The 20190-nt window shown below is 36.1% G+C and overlaps 1 protein-coding gene and 1 non-coding gene across 2 annotated transcripts in view; both read left to right on the top strand.

Moving 5' to 3' along the window:
* The first annotated feature begins 963 nt into the window (after positions 1-963).
* Positions 964-20190, top strand: part of TXK (TXK tyrosine kinase) — a 49889-nt gene continuing 30662 nt past the window's right edge. Inside the window, exons 1-6 of the mRNA XM_054485115.1 lie at positions 964-1071; positions 2098-2200; positions 2892-3097; positions 4800-4865; positions 10459-10513; positions 19709-19788. Coding sequence (XP_054341090.1) covers positions 1001-1071; positions 2098-2200; positions 2892-3097; positions 4800-4865; positions 10459-10513; positions 19709-19788 — 581 coding nt within the window. The 5' untranslated portion in view covers positions 964-1000. The remainder of the gene's footprint in view (positions 1072-2097; positions 2201-2891; positions 3098-4799; positions 4866-10458; positions 10514-19708; positions 19789-20190) is intronic.
* LOC129035869 (U6 spliceosomal RNA) lies at positions 9209-9316 on the top strand. Its single transcript, XR_008502364.1, has one exon. It is a non-coding gene; the product is annotated as a U6 spliceosomal RNA (small nuclear RNA).

Below are 20190 nucleotides of genomic sequence, written 5' to 3'. Positions count from 1 at the left end.
GTAAGAGCCTATGTTTTATGGAATACTATGCAGCCATAAAAACGAATGAGTTCATCTCCTTTGCAGGGACATGGATGAAGCTGGAAGCCATCATTCTCAGCAAACTAACACAGGAACAGAAAGCCCAACACTGCATGTTCTCACTCATAAGTAGGAGTTGAACAATGAGAATATATGGACACAGGGAGGGGAACATCACACACTGGGGTCTGTTGGGGGGTGGAAGGCAAGGGGAGGGAGAGCATTAGGACAGATACCTAACGCATGTGGGGCTTAAAATCTAGATGATGGGTTGACAGGTGCAGCAAACTACCATGGCATATATATATCTATGTAACAAACGTACTTGTTCTGCACATGTATCCCAGAACTTAAAGTTAAAAAAAAAAAACAGAAATACAAATACCTAGATTCCTCCCCAGATAGTCTAATTTTTTTGGTCTGGGGTATGCAGGGTATGACCTGTAGACCAGAATATTTTTAAAGCTCCTCAGATAATTCTAACAGGCAGCTAAGGTTTAGAACAATTTTTAATTACAATAAATAAATAAATAAATAAATAAAATCCCACTGAAATGTTGATGGAATTTTAAAAAAGAGCCTATGTTTTAAACATTTTAATTTAAAAAAATATGACAGATCTAATTCAAAATCCCTGCTAACAGATTTCCTAGGAGAGCATCACTTTTGGAATCCTATTCTCTTGTACATTTGTTAGCAAACATTAGCCCTGACAAAGGTAAAAGAGAATACACTGGTCATTTATCACTCACAGACTAAGGAAATGCAAAAACCAGGCCAGAGGAGAAGAGCCTGAGAAGGGAAACCACACTGGCCAAGGTGCCAGAAACTTATTTTTTGCTTTAGTGACAGTTATTTGTCTTCCACTAGTGAAGGAAGGCATGATCGAGACTTTCATACGCTTTATAATAATTCGTATCACCCTTCCCTTAGAGACTCCCTCAATATCACGTACTCATGGCTTTCTAACAGCTGAGAAATGATCTGCTTTTCAGATAACACCATCCAGTCGGTTTTCTGTTGCTGCTGTTGCTGTTCAGTGCAGAAGCGGTAAGTCTACTTCCGAGGGCAATTTCTTGAAAATTAATTAATTCCGTTTCTTTATTACCTATGGAGTCACCATGTCTCTTTGCACCTGCTGTTCTCTCTACCTGGGAACCTTCTCCGATTTTCTCCCTGTTGAATGCCTATTTGTTTACAGGTCTAGGTCAAATGTCAGGTCATCTGGGATCCTTTCCTGATCCTTTAGATTTAGTTGTTCATTCCATTGCATTCCCACCGTGTGCGGCATTGTTCTCCACTTAATTTTTATTTCATGTATGTTGTTTATAGGTCTGTGCTCCAATACGTAATTTTTCCCTTTAAGGGCAAGAATCCTATCTTAGTTATCTATCTCCCCAAAACTATCGGTGTATCTTATACTTTGGTGGCAGTAAATGACTCTGTAAGAATTAAATCCAAGGCAGCATGTTAACAGAAAAAGCTAACATTTAACAGATACTATGCTAAAAGTATATCAGATACTACCCTAAAATATTTATGTTTATTAACTCATACAGTTCTCAAAACCACCTACTTTTTTTTTTTTTACAGTCCCCATTTTGCAGATGAGGAAATTGAGGATTAGATAGGTTACATTGCTTACCCAAGGCCACATTATGAAATGGTGGAGCTGGGATTCAAACTCATGTTCCTAATCACTATACCATGTCTATTGATAACAAAAAGATACCATCAAATAAGGTAATGCATATAAAATGACAAACACTGAACCAGATACGGAGTAAGTTTTCATTACAATGATTATAATGTTATGCCCCGAAGATGCACCAGACTCTACTGGGAATGTGACATGTTTTCTTAATTTTATTTTATAACAACTCTATGCTCTTAGCACCTCTAGTTCCTGGAGAAGGAAACTTAAGTTCTTAAAACCAGTAATTTGCCCAGGGAGATGGAGTTAGGAAGCCTTCTAAATGAAAATGGAGTTGGAAAGAGACCTGGATTTTTCTACTATTTCTGTGAAAACCTTTTGTACAAATAATTATTTGTAACATGATTGCTTTTCAATGTCAGACAAGTGAGAACACAGATAAGCCTGAGCACAGATGAAGAGCTTCCAGAAAAATACACCCAGCGCCGCAGGCCGTGGCTCAGCCAATTGTCAAATAAGAAGCAAGTAAGTATTATTTTGACAGGCAAGAGGGGAATGGAGAAGGTTGTCTTTTTAGAGTCTTCATTCATGAGGTGCTGTTTGTTGTCCAGAATCTAGTATCCTGCTTGGCATAAAATAAGTGCTCAGTAATTTGTGAAGGAATGTTCTAGAAGAAAGTAAAGGGAAAAAGAAAAGACCAGTTAAAATAGGCTACTTATATTTAAAGGCAGAACTTGAAAATGGGCAATGAGTGGGAAAAAACATAGTCTGGCTCCTGTCATTTTGAGGCTGAGATTAATTTTCACTTCAGTGAGAAACAGCATTCTTAGGAAGTATGGTAAACCCAAGCACAAACTGCCACTACATAAAAAGAAAAAGGCCATTTTTCTTCTTTTAAGGAGAAAAAATCCTTAAAACAAGGTACAACTATTGAAGAGGAGTACATCATCTTTTGAGAATTTTGATATGAAAAAAATCCAGTAAAATGCTGTCAAGAGAACTTGTGATCTCAAAAGTGTACAAAATGATGAGTGTATTGCTGGATCCTAAAGGAGTTTTATAGTTAGTCCTTTTCTACATTTATCTCATCCTGGCTTCTGCCTTGGTGTAGCTGGATAAGAAAAGTGAGGCAGAAAGCAAATATGCTTTGTCCCTATATTTTTAAGTACAAATTATTAAAATGATAGTAAAACAACTCACTTCTTGATTTTCACAGTCCAGCACGGGCCGTGTGCAGCCGTCAAAACGAAAGCCACTGCCTCCCCTCCCACCCTCTGAGGTTGCTGAAGAGAAGATCCAAGTCAAGGCACTTTATGATTTTCTGCCCAGAGAACCCTGTAATTTAGCCTTAAGGAGAGCAGAAGAATACCTGATACTGGAGAAATATAATCCTCACTGGTGGAAGGCAAGAGACCGTTTGGGGTAAGACACTTACATGACTTAGTCAGTATCCAATTCTTCCAACACAAAGAAGACTATTTAGTGACTCAGGCTTATAACTCTTTCCTCTGCATGAAATGGAATCTGTCCCCTCTCCCCCAGGATATGTGAGAGAATGAGAGAACAGTGATTTCAGGCAGAGTCTCAGAACCAGATACACCTGGCTTCACATCCTGATGCTGCCGCTTACTATTGTGTGTCCCCGGGCAAGTCACTTACCGTCTCTGAGTTTTTGTTTCTTTATTTGTACAATGGAAATAATAATTCTGACAATGTAGGTTCTTATTCTAATTTGTGCTTTCATTTGGGAATTTGTCAGTTTTTTCCTGTTAAGCTCTAAGGTAAGAACAGAAATAGTATTTTATTCACTTTTATGTTTCTACAATGACTAGTTTTGAAAGCAAACATCGCAGTCGCTGCTGAATTAGATTAGAAAGAAAAAAGACCCTGGGATGCAGACAGGTTTCATTGTGTCAATTGCAACAGATGGTTAATGCCTGACTGGACTCCTGAGTTGAGAAGAATTCTGAAGAATATCTGGACTTCCTGAGAGAGAAGGCTGGCATTGATTTCTGATATTTGCCAAGATTTGGAGATTTTAAGTATCTAAGTATTATAAGCATGTAAATTACATACCTCTCCAACTACATTTTCTCAATGATGTGGCTCTCTTAACAGTTCTCAACATGCGATGGAGACTTTTCAGTGGAAAAAGAGGCATTAGTAGGTTCAGGACTATGTAATTAGCCACACCTGCGAGTATACTATTGGCATGCCTCAGACTTAAAAATTGAATTTTTTATTTCACCGTAAGTGAATAGAGTTTTTAAAAAAATATAACATGCAAACATTAATGTCAAAATTCTGCTTTGCCACTACCTCCAAACCCAAGTGTCTCCCCAAAAGTAAATACTATTATCCATTTTCAGATTATTTTCAATGCTCTTACATGCACATATCAAAATACATGGTATTGTTTGTAGAATTCATTTACCTAAATCTTATCATACTTTTTGCATGATTCTGCAACTTACTTTTATTTCTCAATAACATGTCTTGGAGATCTTTTTGTAATTTCAAATGTTGGTTAAGGTATAGGAAAAGTGAAACTTCTACCATGCCGATAGGTGTGTAAGTTGGTATATCCTCCTTTGAGGACAATTTGTTGCATATCCTGAAAGATGCACATATCCCGTGACTTAGCAATTCCCTTTTTTGCTATCTGTCTTTGAGAAATATTCTTCTGTACAAGAAGGCATGTTCAAGAATTTCTTTACAGCGTTGCTTCTACTAGCGAAGTAGCTAAACTAGAATACTTATACTGTGGAATACTCCTCAGCAATTGAAATGAATGAAGTCAATGTCTTTGTAATTGCTGTGTTTTTAACATAGTCACTATGATATCAGATGATCATTTAAGTGCCCCCTTTTCTCTCTGAAAAGATTGTGGGATCATAAAACCTCTTAAACTACTCACATTACAAGTTGGGATCTTAATACATTTCTTGTACAGAGATTTTTGTTGAGTTAGAAATAAAAAAACTTTTTTTTCTCCTTTTAACAATTTAATCAGTAAAATGAATTTGATTTCCCCCTACATCCTTGAGGTTTTAAAAGGATTGTTGCCATGATAATGCCACAAACGTGCCAAGCATTTTGATTTTTGCTTTTTCTTTTGTTGTAGGAATGAAGGCTTAATCCCAAGCAACTATGTGACTGAAAACAAAATAACTAATTTAGAAATATATGAGTAAGTCTTCTCCAAAATATAACCTATGAAAATCAGGGACATTTTGGCAGCTTGTAAGTATAGATACTGTTTTGGGTCTGTAGAAGGAAAAGAAAGTAACACATTTGACAGCGTTAATAATAAAGAGACGTTTGATCCTTATCATGGTGATTCAGAAACTTCTTTTTCTTAAACTTATTTTTGTTCCGTTTTGTATAGCCACTTTTTCTGTTTTAACAGTGACAGACTGAAACCAAACACTCATCTGGCACTTATTTTACTATACATCTTAACTGGAAAGTTTACTTTTAAAAATGACATTAAATTTTCAATGAGTGGTAAATTGGACTTGACCATATAGATAAATTACTATATTTTGGCTCATGTTTTTATATGTTTTAGAAATAGCTGAAGATAAGAACTAGGCTAATGCTGTAGTTTGGAAGAACCGTTTGGCATGTTCACTAGAGTTCCACCTGAAATCTATTTTTGTTACAGATTTGGAAGATGGAGGAAATCTTAGCAATCACTTTTTTAGCCCCTCATTTTGCAGATGAGAAGATTGATAGATTACAGGTAGACAGCGGCAGAACTGAGACTAGTCATATGTTTTTTATAAATTTAGATTTTCAGATTGAGCATCTCCCCCTACCTTCATTCCGCTTGGGCACTTATCTTAAAATTAGCATATGCTTCCACCAGGTGGCAGTAGGTAATATGCATTGAGGCATTAAGACAAGTGCTTCTCTGAGAACCAGGCAGCAAATACAATTGAATGAGAGAACCTCCTTGTTTGGTCTTGCTACTAATAAAGCCCACCTGGAGGTCTAACTCAGTACATCTCTCCTAAAACAAATTTGAATTCAAAAGCTTTGGTGAATAATGTAGACTTTATTGGAGGAGAGAAGGAGATGACTTCAGGACACATGACTCATCTACCATACTCTATGAGATTTCTCCAGTAGCTATTTCTCCAGTAGCTATTTCTGTTCTCTCTCCAGTCACTCTCCTCAGCTCCATCATAGGGTCTCTTCTCTCTTTTCCCACCTTCACTCGGCCTCGTGTCTCTATTGGAGCCATTTAGCCCTTCCCAAGATTCTCATCTCCAGTAAGTCAAAGTCCTCAGGTGACTGAACCCACCTTCCTTAGAAAACAGTTCCAAAGTGCCCACTTCGGAAGAACATATACTAAAATTGGAATGATACAGAGAAGATTAGCATAGCAATTTTTAAAAATTGAAAACAAAAGAGTCCAGGCATGGTGGCTCACGCCTGTAACCCTAGCACTTTGGGAGACTGAGCTGGGAGAATTGCTTGAGCTCAGGAGTTCAAGACCGTCCTGGGCAACATAGTGAGACCCTATCTCTATAAAAAAAGAACAGAAAAAAAAAAAACAACAGTTCCACAGCTATCTATTCAAGAGCATGTCCTCATGAGGTCTTACTGCTATCCTGAGCTGAAGCTGACCAACAGAAACAGGCCTCTTGCAAGGCCAGGTCAGAGATTTTGTATGTATTTACAGATATTATATGAAAATATCTTGTTCAGAAAAATTAGAAAAATGAGACTTTTTTTCATATAATTTGGATTTTACAGGCGATTAAAGGAGACATTTGTGAAGGTTGCTAACACAGTGCCTGGTGGTTAGTGAATGGACACTCACTACCTAGGAATGTTACTTTCCACCCTTTCGTTATTCATTAATTTGTTCATTGATTACCCTGTTTAGACAAGGCCTAGGCTCTGGCTATAACAGCCTGTTTATACTGTGGATGTTGGATCATCTGAATTAAACTACTCTGGGGTTACAACTGCTACCTCATTTCCTTGGGCCTTGATTTATATATGTGTTTTTTAAAAAAATCATCCTTTTTAAAATGACTCCAATTATGAGAAAACTCATTTTTCATCTTATTGCTGTTTTTAAAAACAGCTTTATTAATATGTAGATAAAATAGCTATCATTATTGATCACTGAAATTTATTAATCACTATGTGCCAAGCACTGTTCTAATGACTGTACAAAAGTTACTGCCCTAGGTTGAAGTACTAGAGCACGTGTATAGAAATGGGAGGAACCTGGGTCCAAATCCTGGCATCAGCACTGACTAGTGCTTTGGTTCTGGGCAGAGTTACCTAATGTCTCTAAACTTCTGAATGATCTGAAAAGCAGAGACAGTAATACCTATTCTATCTATTACATAATAAATGTTCAATACGTTCTAGTGATTATTATTATTTCATGAACTATGAAACTAACAGGAAAAACATTTACAGTTTGGGCTACCTTGCCTAGTATTTACAGGGGTTCAACACTCCTTCATTACTTCAGTCCTCAAATCACATTATTTGTTCCATCTGTATTTATTGTACACTTACGATGTACCAGATATAACAACTTGAAATATACAGAGTTATGGAACTTACAGTTCTTGGGGAAAGACAGACATTAAACAATCCTAAGTCCACAAATAAATGTACAATTTTATTTATTTATTTATTTATTTATTTTTGAGACGGAGTCTCTCGCTCTGTCACACAGGCTGGAGTGCAGTGGCGTGATCTCGGCTCACTGCAAGCTCCGCCTCCTGGGTTCACGCCATTCTCCTGCCTCAGCCTCCTGAGTAGCTGGACTACAGGCACCTGCCACCACGCCTGGTTTTTTTTTGGTAGAGACAGGGTTTCACGGTGTTAGCTAGGATGGTCTCGATCTCCTAACCTCGTGATCCGCCCGCCTCTACCTCCCAAAGTGCTGGGATTACAGGCGTGAGCCACTGCGCCCGGCCCATTAATGTACAGTTATGACACACTGGAGCCTGGGGCGGGGGGTGGGGCGAGGGCGGCAAGGGGAGGGAGAGCATCAGGAAGAATAGCTAATGGATGCTGGGCTTAATCCTAGGTGATGAGTTGATCTGTGCAGCAAACCACTGTGGCACACATCTACCTATGTAACAAACCTGAATATCCTGCACATGTACCCCGGAACTTAAAATAAAAGTTGAAGAAAAAAATAAAATAAACTGTAGTGTTTTGAAGGAACAGTATTGGACACTGTGGAAGAAAACAGGGCGGGGGATGTAATTTAGATGGGGGATGTTGGGTTGGCTCTGAGGAAGTGACTTGAGGTCTAAAGGTGGTAGCAGGTAGTGTGTGTGTTGGGGGGAGGGTGGGGTATGGTGGAAGGAATGCTGTGTCAATGTGGAGTTCTGATATTTCAGGGGAACCTTTGTGCATAGAAAGATTTATGGCTACTTTAAATGAATATCCAAATTATTAACATTACAATGTAAAAACCTAGTTTTCAGTAAGTCCTCAAATTCAACTTATAAAATTTGGTATACTATATATAAATCTAAAGAAGTAAGAACAATCAGCTTAATTCAAACTCAACATACTAGATATCCTTAAACAATCAGTCCTATTTATAAGCTCAGTTAATTAAATTTTTGGAAACTTTTAATTTACATTAATTAACTGAATAAATTCAGTTTTCTTCCAAAGTACTTCACATACCTGACAGGGCAAATTTACAATTGTAATAAGCCCTATGCAAGTCTTTAAATGATCCTGGAAATCTAATAAACTAAACTTATAAATGTGGGAAATTAAGTTCTTTTAACTGTACAAATATCATTTCAAAAACAAGTCAAATTATCTTCAACTTCAGATAACAAGTTTAAAATTAATTATGCCCTTTAAATCAGAGGCAAAAATCTAATATGCCAGATTCCTTTAAAATAATAGATATTTTAAATACCAAACATATTGATTATTCCTGAACTTTACAGAAGCATGAGTTTCATTTATCTCATTATCTCTGCATGGAATCCTTAATCTTCTCACAGTTAGAAAGTCATTTACTAAGAGAAGCAGATTTACCTTCTCAGATCTAATGGGGTTTCTAGATCAAAAATTCAAGAACACAATACTGTTTACTTATTGATCTGAAATCTAAGATTGGGACATGAGCCCAGAGGTGTTCACATAACGTACAAGATGTTTCTACTCACCCATAGCTGGACATGCTGATTTAAAAAAAAATGTCAGTAGGATTCCTGTCCCTAACTCCTTCATACACATCATTTGGTCCTAGTTGTAATCAGTGTTGTCTAGGTCTAAGAGTTGTCTAAAAGTTACAGTTTTACTTACATATTAAAAAAAAAACCCCTTCTAACTTTTATAATCTGATTTAAATAGATGAAATTCTGAAATACTGTGCTCTTGCCTCCTCTAAGTTCCATTCATTCCATCTCTTTCCTGCCTGATAGAATTCTGAATTATTTTAAAAGATCTTGAATTTGTCACATACTTCTATCTGACAATATTAGATTAAGTTTAAAACCTTCTTAAAAATCTTATTTTTGAGTGCTTGCTTCGGCAGCACATATACTAAAAATCGGAACAATACAGAGAAGATTAGCATGTTCCCTGTGCAAGGATGACACACAAATTCATGAAGCATTAAATTTTTTTTAAAGTCTAGTTTTGAAATGAAAGCCTTTCAGTTTTCCTTTCTCTCTCTTTTGTTCTACCATTTTTTCTTTCTCCTTCCTGTACAACATTTGCTTACTGACTAGGTATTATCATATCAAACTGTATGTTTAGCTTACAGTATTAGTTAATTATGTTTACTGTGGGTACTTCTGATATTCTAGAGTCATTTAACTACATGTTTCATGCAGACAAAAACAGCATGATTGGGGGAAGAAAAGGGGTTGGTGAATCTGAGGAAGGAAATAATTCCAATGAGACTGAAGCTTAGTGAGTGAGGGGAGACTCAGGAGAGAGATGGGGCGGGAGAGGGTGTTAGAGGCAAGTTCATGTATTGGTTGTTCCATGTATTCTGTTTTTTGACTTTTTAAAAATTTTATTTTAGATCTAGAGGGTACACGTGCAAGTTTTTTTTTTTTTTTTTTTTTTTTTAACAACAGTATATTGTGTAATGGTGGGTATTGGGTTTCTGGTGTACCTATCACCCAAATAATGAACATTTTATCCAATAAGTCATTTTTCAACTCTCACCCCCCCTTCCATCCTCCCTGCTTTGGGAGTTCCCAGTGTCCATTATTTCCATCTCTACGGCTATGTGTTCCCCCTGTTATCTCCCACTTGTAAGTGAGAACATCTACTAACTACTGACTATACTATGACGTAATATACTTAGGAGTGTCAGAAAAGTAAGAATGGGCTTTAATTTTTGGAAGGGGTAACAAAGTACCTATAAAAACATGTAAATAGGAAGTTTCTGAGAGGAAAGACAGAAATGAGTATTTTTTTAGTTTGTCTGCCAAAACTCAGTGTTTGTTCAAGATGATTTACCACATACCTTTCATGGAAATTCATAAGAAGTTAAATCATTCATAATGATATACTAAGTGTATATTGGAAGCTGAATTGAGATATGATAGAATAAACTAGATATTGGCTTGAAAATAAAATTATATTAAACTTAATTAACCCACAATAGTATATTATTGTTTATCTGAATTTAAAAAAACACTGAACTTTCTAAGCTCAGTTCTGAAGTAAGTTCTTAAAAATGAATAAAATGAAGCACTTTTTTCTTAAAAAAAATTGAATATAAAATTTAAAAATCATTTTTGTTGCTTTTACAGGTGGTACCATAGAAACATTACCAGAAATCAGGCAGAACATCTATTGAGACAAGAGGTAATTCAATGTATTTGTGGACATTTTCAAAATTTCTGAGAAGTACTTATAAAGACTTTAACCAACTAAAAAAGTATATTATTTCTTGTCTTTTCTAGTTCTAAAATATCATTACATCCCTACTATATATTTTATGTGAAGTTGTAAATCAGATATATTTGTATTAGATCATGTTTTCCATCAACTTTCATTATAATTTCAGAAATATGTTTCTCCTGAAAGGATTTCAGCTCCAACATATGCAGACTCCTGCATTCACTCCAAGGTGCATTCTGCCAATGGAGTCTCTCTCTCTCTCTATATATATATATAGAGAGAGATATATATTATATATAATATTATATTTTATATAATATATTTTATATAATATTATATATATTTTATATAATATTATATTATATTATATATATTTTATATTATATTATATTATATTATATATATTTTATATTATATTATATTATATTATATTATATAAAATATATATAATATAATATAATATTATATATAATATATATATTTTATTATATATTATATATATATATATATTTTTGAGACATTGTCTTGCTCTGTCACCCAAGCTGAAGTGCAGTGGCTTGATCACAGCTGACTGAAGTCTTGACCTCCTGGGCTTAAAGCTTTCCTCCCACCTCAGCCCTCTAAGTAGCTGGGACTACAGGCGTACCACCATGCCTGGCTAGTTTCTTTGTATTTTTTATAGAGACAGGGTTTTGTCATGCTGCCCAACTGGTCTTGAACTACTGAGCTCCAGTAATCAGCCCTGCTTGGCCCCACAAAGTGCTGAGATTACAGGTGTGAGCCACCACGCCCAGTCTGGAGTCCTGTATTTGAGTTGCTCATTATAACCTTTGCATCAAAGGCAGTCAAGTATAAACTCGATCCTCAGGAACTTAGGTTAGACTCATTAAAAACACAAACAAAGAAAAATACATGCTGCTGCAGTTTCTTTGTTCTTTGGAAACAAAGGAAAGAGTAGAATAGCCAAAATATGAAACTGAGATCAAAACTGCTCATTTAGGTCAAACCAAAACAAAGCTGCCTATAGTTTAAATTTCCAACTGTCAGTAAACATTAACTGTGGGTAAAAGTAGAGTCAGAACTAGAAACTAGGTAAGAGTATGTGTGTCATTTTGCTCTGCTGTTGGATATTGAGGAAATCTAGAAATGCGAATGAGAAAGAATCAGTTCTGTAACTCAAAACTCAATGCCAGTAATGGCGCAGGGTACAATGAAGACCTACTTCATAGCAGGGGCTATAGGCAGAGAATGAGGGACACAGGCCCATCCTCAGGTGAGCACGGATGGAGGTTGGACAGACCTCACTTGCTTGGAGGAAACTGAGTGTGGCAGAAAATATGCTATTTTCCTGGTATGGTCACAGCAAATGGCCTTTTGTAAGGTGACATTAATAGGTCCAACATGGAGAAATAAAATTTTATGACGGGTGGGCAGAACGAGAGAAGGAAAGTCCCAGAGGAGGTCCACAGTTAGCACACTGGTCACAGGTAATATGGCCCAAATCACTGGGCTGTGCAGATTCAGTATAAGAGCTTCTGCATCTGACAAGAAGCCAGACAAGGCAAGGGTCTCATCTCTTTTCAGAGACTTGAACAGGGAATTATACGCACAGGCCCACAACCCAGATATGGCAAATATTAAAGTTTGGCCATGACATTTTAAAAATAAATAAAACATTACAGATACAGTTGAAGCCCACCCCCTTCATCTTTTTGGTCCTCTCTCATTCCCTAGAGGCAATCACAGTAGAGGGGTATGTTCCCGTTTTGTCCATCTGTTTATATTTTGATCATATATGCATGCACATAAACAACCTATAATGTTATTTTATTTATTTTACCATTTGACGGAAAGGAGGTCATATGTATGTTGATTTTTTAGTTAAACATTTTGTTTTCAAAGTACCGATATGGGTACATATACTATAGATCAAATACGTTTCTTTAACCATGTATTAGCGTATTTCATGATATGATTCTATAAAATTGTATTCAATGTGGATAAACATTCAAAATGTTTCTGATTTGTTACTGTTACAAACGGTGCTGCAATGAATTTTCTTATAAATGTCATCTTGTACACAAGGGCGAGATGGAATTATGTGTTCACAGGGTATGTGCAGATTTAACATTATTAGATATTTTCAAAACGTGATTCAAAACGGTTATACGAATTTACGCTCTTGTGGTGAATGAGATAAACTGGTTCCCAACATTCTTGCCAGCGGGTGGCAAGTAGTTTCACAGTTTTTTTTCAATTCATTGGGTGAGAAATTGTATACCTTCTCAAACATTTTCTTGATTACCAGTGCAAATGAGTTACTTTTGAAGTGTCTGTAGGCCAGTTGAGCTTACTCTTCAGTGACATGCCTGTCAATATTTTTTGTCCATTTTTCTATAGTGCTTGCCTTTTAAACTTGTAAGTCTATATTTAAAAAATACAGCTTGGGGTGGTGGCTTAAGCCTGTAATCCCAGCACTTTGGGAGGCCAAGGTGGGTGGATCACTTGAGGTCAGGAGTTTGAGACCAGCCTGGCCAACATGATGAAACCCCATCTCTTCTGCAAATACAAAAATTAGCCAGGCATGGTGGCGGGCACCTCTAATCCCAGCTACTCAGGAGGCTGAGTCAGGAGAATCGCTTGAACCTGGGAGGTGGAGATTGCGGTGAGCCAAGATCACGCCACTGCACTCCAGCCTGGGTGACAGAGCGAGACTCCATCTCAAAAAAATAAATTAAAAAAATAAAAAATAAAAAAAAAGTAATATTTTGAATACCGATCTTTTTTGTCGGTTATATGTTGTAAATATATTCTTCTGGTTTCTGGCTTTTAGGAAAACTTTATATTGTTCTCTTGCATAGAATTTAAAAAGGTTAATGTGGTCACATTTCTCAAATTTTCCTTTATTATCTGTGCTTTTTTTTTTTTCTTAGTATAAGAAATTTTTCTTCCTCTTGAAGTAGTTAATGGATTTCTATCCTCTTTTAAATGTATTAAGGATTTGCTTTCCACATCTGGGTCTTTATCAGAAATGAGTGTGTATGTGTGTATAAAGCATGGGATATTTAAAATATACATATTTTTTCTATGTATCTTAAAAATGTTTTTCTAATTTATATATTTTCTAATTTTTATTTTAAAAATACACCTGGATTAAATCCTACTTGTCATAAGGCATTTAAAATACATATTCTGGTTTGGGTTTCCTTATATTTTATTCAGCATTTATCCTGTTGTGTTCAAAAGGGACCCTGGCTTATAATTTTCTGTTCTCTTTGTTTTTAGTATAAAGGTTACATTAACATCATAAAATGAGTTAAGGGATGGGGCTTTGTCTCTCTTTCCAATCTCTGGAATAGTTTATATTGGTTGGTTAGCTACTATAACTGTCTTGTAACAGTCCAGATATGCTGCTTTTACAAACAGGTAGATACGTGACTACTGATTGAATTTCCTTTTCTTTTTGAAATGTTTGATAATTTATATTTACCTAGAGAATTGCCTATTTTAAATTTATTTTCAAATTTATTGCATAAACAATTCATGGCAATATCCTATAATTTTTATTTATTTCATATTTCAATAGTGAGTATGTTCATGTGGTTCAAAATTGAAAGATTTTGGAAAGTTTTCTTCCATCTTGTCTGCAAGCCACCAATTGCCCTCCCCACAGAAAAACTACTATTAGTTTATTTTGTGTCCTTTCCAAGATATTTAATACATACACAAGTAAGTTCAAATATATTTTCTTGTGTTGTTACTTTTACACAAACGATAGCATACGATATATATTTTTATATTTTTTTTTACATAAGGATATATATTTAGAATCTCTCCACATCAGTACACAAAACATGTCCTCCTTCATTTTATACCTGCATAGTGTTCCTTAGTTTGAGTGTATCACAATTTTTAAAACCAATTCTTCATTATGAAAATTAAATAATATACATTTCTTTTGCTGTTGAAACAATGCTACCATCCATAACCTATACACATATCTTTTCCCATTTATATGGTTTTGTAGGATAAATCCTCAAAGGTGCAAATTCTGGGTCAAATGAAATATACATTTCTAATTTTAACAGGTATTGAAATGTCCTCAGTAGGAGTTGTATCAATTTATATGCCTACCAGAAATGTAAGCGAGTCTGTTTTCCCATAACCTTTTCAGCCGGCACTTCATAGAAAACATCTGGATCTTTGCTCTCTGACACCTCATCTCAGTGTGGATTTAATTTGCATTTCCCATATTCTGGGAATGCTAAGCATTTTTTATATGCTAAATTTTATATGTCTGTATTTCCTTTTCTGTGAACTCTTTGTTCATATCCTTTGCATAGTTTTCTATTGGGTTTTTGATGTTTTTCTCAGAATTTGTAGGACCTATGAAGCTATATTAAGGAAATCAGCCCTTTGTGACATGTGGCGTTATTTCCTGCAGTTTTTCTATTGTCTTATGGCCTTTTGGCCTGAAGAGTATTAAAATTCTCATGTTTCCTGATCGCTTTAGTGGTTTTATTTTATGCATTTGTATCTTTGATCCATTTGTAATTTTTCCTGATGTAAGGAGTGAGATATGGATCTGACTTTATTGTTTTCTGGATGGTTACCAAACATCCACCTTTCTGCACTGATATGAGATACCACTGTGATAATAAACAAAATCCCTATTTTGGACTATATCTGGGCTTTCTACTTGGTTTTATTGATCAGTCCTCATAGAGGACTACTACACTGTTTAAAGTACAGAGGCTGTCTCTAGTGTGGCTAGCCTCCCTCATTATTCTTTTTCAGAAACATTCTGAATGTATTAATATATATTTTTTGTCCATATAAGCCTCAGAATCACCTTGTCTCATTTTTAAAAATCTTCCTGTTGGTTGGTTGCATTAAATATACAGATTAATTTGGGAAAAAATTTTCAGGCATTACAAATCAATGAGGTTTGGGGATCCATTTGTTCTAGAACCCATATATTGATATTCATATAGAAAAAAATTAAAATTAGATTCATGCCTCTTGGAAAAATAACCATAGGTATATTAAACACCTAATGAGAAAAGCAAACATTTTTGTATTCTTCAGGAGCATTTTAGAGTTTTCTTCGTACAACTTTTGCACATTTATTTTTAAGTTTATCTTAAAGTATTTCATCTTTTGTGTTGGTGTCATAAATGAGTGTATCTTGTTTTTACTTATGAAGCTTTTTTTTCTGTGAATTAATTTTGTAACTGATAATTTTGGTGAATCCTCATGTTTTATGTAGTAGGTTTTCAGTTGGTTCTCTTGGGTTTCCAGTATACAATCAGCAGCCAACGGTGATGATTTCAGCTCCTCTTTTATAATTTTAATACAGTACTTTTAATTTTTGCCTCTCACTTAGTTGAATTGGCTAGTGTCTCCAGAACAGTATGAAATGTCAGTGATGATAGTAGTGGGCATTATTTCTTTTTTCCCGTTTTTTTTTTTTGTTTGTTTGTATGTTTGTTTTTTGACAGTCTTGCTCTGTTGCCCAAACTGGAGGGCAGTGGCGCAATCTCGGCTCACTGCAGCCTCTGCCTCCCGGGTTCAAGCAATTCTCGTGCCTCAGTCACCCAAGAAGCTGGGATTACAGGCATTTTCAGTAGAGGCGGAGTTTTGCTATGTTGGCCAGGTTGGTCTCGACCTCCTGGCCTCAAGTGATCTGCCTGCCTCGGTCTCCCAAAGTGCTGGGATTACAGGCATGAGCCACTGCATCCGGCCCTTTTTCAGATTTTATTTGGAATGATTTCCACATATAGCACGATGCTGGATTTGAGACTACAGTGAGTAAGTGCTATTGTGTTAAGGAAGTACACACACATTCCTATTTTATTGAGAATTTTTAAAAATTGATACTAGAAGTTGAAATTTGTCAAATGGCTTTTCAGCGTCTCTAGGGATGTTCATGTGGTTTTTCTCCTTAGAGCTGCTATATATGTTGGTGCAAAAGTAACTGCGGTTTTAATGGAAAAAACCACAATTACTTTTGCACAAACCTAATAATATGATAAATTATATTAATAAAATCCCAAATACTGAATTATTCTTACATTTGTCATGCAATTCTTCTTGGTCATGGTATATCATTCTTTTGTGCCACGGGATTTATTTCTTAACATTTTATTTAGAATTTTTACATCGATAAGACTGGTCAGTAGTTTTCTCTTTTGTGCACAGTTCTGGCTGTGCTATTGATTATTGATATTAGGCTCACTTTTTACATACAAACTGAAAAGTTTTTCTTCTTTTCATGCCATGTGCTGTGGCATAGTTTCATCTCTATACCATTTTTTTCTTTAAGGTTCAGTACATTCTAATGTGTGACTATCGTACTGTTTACATGTGGTAGCTTTTGGCCGGGCATGGTGGCTGACGCCTGTAATCCCAGCACTTTGGGAGGCCGAGGCGGGCGGATCACAAGGTGAGGAGATCGAGACCATCCTGGCTAACACGGTGAAACCCCGTCTCTACTAAAAATACAAAAAATTAGCTGGGTGTGGTGACGGGTGCCTGTAGTCCCAGCTACTCAGGAGGCTGAGGCAGGAGAATGGTGTGAACCCAGAAGGCAGAGCTTGCAGTGAGCCGGGCGACAGTGCGAGACCCCGTCTCAAAAAAAAAAAAAAAAAAAAATGTGGTAGCTTTTGGCTGGGCGCGGTGGCTCACGCCTGTAATCCCAGCACTTCGGTAGGCTGAGGCGGGCAGATCTCAAGGTCAAGAGATCGAGACCATCCTGGCCAACATGATGAAACCCCCGCCTCTACTAAAAATACAAAAATTAGCTAGGCATGGTGGTGGGCTCCTGTAGTCCCAGTTACTTGGGAGGCTGAGGCAAGAGAATTGCTTGAATCCTGGAGGCGGAGCTTGCCGTGAGCCGAGATGGTGCCACTGCACTCCAGCCTGGCGACAGAGTGGGACTCCGTCTCAAAAAAAAAAAAAAGCGGTAGCTTTTTAAAAACCCGATCAATTTTTCTACTCAACAGGTCCATTAAGATTCCTAACTCTTCTGCATTCAATTTTGATAAATTTTATGTCTTACTAGTTTATTATCCATTTCATTCGAGTTTCCAAATTTATTGTATAGGATCAAGTAAATTCCTTAATTTTTACTGGATCCTTGATAATTTTCTCCTTGTGACTTATTATTTTTGATTGATTTTCACCATTATTTAGTGATTAGGTTAATTAGCAGTTTATCTATTATTTTTCCCTAAGCAACCAGATTTTGAATTTACTAGTCATATTATATTCTTACTTTAATAATTTATTATTTTCTATTTTGTCTTTATTAATTTATTTCTTCTACTTGACTTGGGCTTATTTTATAGTTTTTAATCCTAATTTCTTGAGTTGAATATGCTTATTTTTATTGCTATTGCTTGTTGATATAAGTAATAAGACTATAAATTTATTTTTCTGAGTACTGCTTGAACTGCATAGCAGAGGTGCTAATATGTGATGTTTCCTTATTACTTTCTAGATATTTTTCACTTTTATTTGAATTTCCTTGAGCTATATGAAAGAGAATTTAAAAGGCCGGGCATGGTGGCTCACGCCTGTAATCCCAGCATTTTGGGAGGCTGAGGTGGGCGGATCACTTGAGGTCAGGATTTCGAGACCAGCATGGCCAACACGGTGAAACCTCGTCTCTACTAAAAATACAAAAATTAGCCGGGCATGGTGGCATGTGCCTGTAATTCCAGCTACTGGGGAGGCTGAGGCAGGAGAAAAGGAGAATGGCTTGAACCTGGGAGGTGGAGGTTGCAGTGAGCTGAGATCATGCCATTGCACTCTAGCCTGGGTGATGAAGTGAGACTCCAAAAAAAAAAAAAAAGAAAGAAAGAGAAAGAAAATTTAAAAATCTATAAGTGATAGGAGCTTTTTTACTTTTGAGTTTGTTATTAATTTCTGGTTTTATTGCTTTGTAGTCAGGAAATCTTGCTTGTACCCTTTCTACTTTGTTTCTATAAAGCAATCGCTACATATACAACTTTATATGCATATTATATATACTTGTTTGTGTGTATTATATACATATACACAATACATTCAACTTTGTTTTTTCATCTTTGTCTTTTACATCTTGTGTCCTCTGTGGTATGTAACAGTACCCTTGTACATTGTAGGAATATAGTAAAAGCTAGATTTTATTATTTTGAATGGCTGCAAGAGATTCTTTGGTTAAAACAATTTGACCAGGGAATAAGGCTTATATCTTGGTGAATATCTGGAATGAGAAGGAGAAGACTCTACTTAATGTAATACGTTTACCTTGAGGGTCAGACCATGCTATTTGGGTCCTGCAATTCTCAAGCACAATGTAAATAATGCCAGCACTTTATAAGTGTAAGCTTCTATGGGTTTGACAAGATTCTGAGATATATTTTCCCTCTTCACAAGCATAAACACACTCAGTAAAGCTAAATCATTTTACAATATCTAACAAACGAATCGAAACAATCCAACATTCAAGATTCTTTGAAAGCAATTTACAGCTTTATTGGCATCTCCCAAAGAATGTTAATAGGAATCTAATTTATAAGATAACTTCAGATTTATTATCATGTTCTCCCCTTTACCATTTCTTTTTATCTTCCCATACCCCTACTGCAACTAATATGGTTCCTTTTGCTTTTCTTTTCAGACTCCCCCAAATCTATTCTTTCTTTCTCCTTCCCATGAACTCTGGTGTCCTTCCCCACTCCCTGCTTGCCCAGCTGTGTTCCTCCCTGCCACCTTGTTGCTCTTTTTCCAAGGTACAATCCGGTCAGTCTGTCTCAGTGTTCTTCCTATTCTACAGTGATTTTTTATCTATTATCCTGATCAATATAACAAAAATAAGCAGTAGGGTACAAGGTTGTCAAATAGAGAATTTTTCTTAGAAAAATCAATAACAATATTCTAAAATACATTATAAATGCATGTCCCAATTACAATTTATTTGATAGGTGTGACTTCTAAATCTATAAGGGAGATAAGATTTTGTGTACTTGTAAAGACAATCTAATTCTTCATATTAATAATATAGTAGGTCACTTATTTATGGTAAGTCAATATAGCTTTGATTTTCATCCCTGAGTTGTAGGTTTGTCTTTCTAAGAAGGAATAGACTTATTCAATAAATGATTTCTTTTGCAGTCTAAAGAAGGTGCATTTATTGTCAGAGATTCAAGACATTTAGGATCCTACACAATTTCCGTATTTATGGGAGCTAGAAGGTAAGCACTTGTGATTTTGGTTACTATAGAAATAATCCCTGGGACAGTCTCCATCACATAGAGAATGTTAGTGAGAGCTTAGCTTAGGGAAAAGATTGTTGGCCTGGAAGTTGGAAAAACCAACCAGTCCATGATATATCCCTAGCATGCTCTGTGTGACATTGCATAAGTTTCTTAACCTCTCCCGTCTTCCTTTTCTCAACCATAAAGTAAAGGGGGGAGATTAGTTGTAGTAGACACTGTTGGGCGCTTTCCTCATATCCCTTGGTCTGTTCTGGGATTCACTTGCAGAAAGGTCTCTTGCACTCAGAAAGCTTCCTGTGTCTGTCTGCCTGAGGATGTTCTCTGGCTGTGGGAACTTGTGGGCCCCATGGCTAGGCTGAAATTGCCTGAGAGGTAACA

Source organism: Pongo pygmaeus, chromosome 3 (genome assembly GCF_028885625.2).
Source record: "Pongo pygmaeus isolate AG05252 chromosome 3, NHGRI_mPonPyg2-v2.0_pri, whole genome shotgun sequence".
In the NCBI taxonomy this organism is placed as follows: Eukaryota; Metazoa; Chordata; class Mammalia; order Primates; family Hominidae; genus Pongo; species Pongo pygmaeus.
The sequence above is the reverse complement of the archived record's forward strand: the minus strand, read 5'-3'. Positions and strand labels throughout refer to the sequence as shown.